Consider the following 682-nt stretch of genomic DNA (forward strand, 5'->3'; position numbering starts at 1 on the left):
ATAACACTTTAGTAGGACTATTGTTTTTTTGTTTTTTTTTAAGTGAATTTGTGACAGTTTCTTCTCCATGTCTTTTCATATCCCAGCACCTCCTAATGCAGAAGAGTTCAAGTCAGTTGACCAAACTGAGACCAGCATAACTCTGCAATGGAAACCAGTGAATGGAATCCTCAACTATATCCTTAAGTTCAATGAAAGAGAGAAAAATGTCACTGCATCAGGGCTTCAAGGGAACTACCCATTATCAGGTCTCACAAGTATGACTGAATACAACTTCACTCTCTTCTCTGTGTTTAAAGATATCAGAAGCAGAGGAGTAATCATCACTGCATTTACTGGTAAGGTTTTTTTTTACACCTATTGTTTCCAATACATGTGCACATTATACTCCTGTTAATTCCCTATGTGTGTTTGTCCACCTTTGTTGTTCTTTTTCTGTTATGCCTATTTCTGTGCAAGTGCATTGAGAGTGATGCAACAAAACGGAGTGAAAAGTCTTGAAAGTACACACATATTTGTCCAATAAAACTAATTCTGATGCTGATATACAGTATGTATATAGTAGAGCCAGGACAGAGCTCTGTAAAGATAAAATATGATTTAAAGTTTCTCAGTAACAAAGGGATGTTGCTCACTTCATATTTTTTCAACTGTGGCTGAAAGAAAACTATGTGTTTCAATT

General features: G+C 35.6%; 1 protein-coding gene across 1 annotated transcript in view; it reads left to right on the forward strand.

Moving 5' to 3' along the window:
* The window catches only part of LOC116671613 (receptor-type tyrosine-protein phosphatase H), a gene marked incomplete at its 5' end in the record, with an annotated part of 14,400 nt that overhangs the window by 4,110 nt on the left and 9,608 nt on the right, over positions 1-682 (forward strand). The window contains one exon of the mRNA XM_032502958.1: positions 87-338. Within this exon, the coding sequence (XP_032358849.1) occupies positions 87-338 (252 nt within the window). The remainder of the gene's footprint in view (positions 1-86; positions 339-682) is intronic.

Source organism: Etheostoma spectabile, chromosome 21 (assembly GCF_008692095.1).
Source record: "Etheostoma spectabile isolate EspeVRDwgs_2016 chromosome 21, UIUC_Espe_1.0, whole genome shotgun sequence".
Lineage (NCBI taxonomy): Eukaryota > Metazoa > Chordata > Actinopteri > Perciformes > Percidae > Etheostoma > Etheostoma spectabile.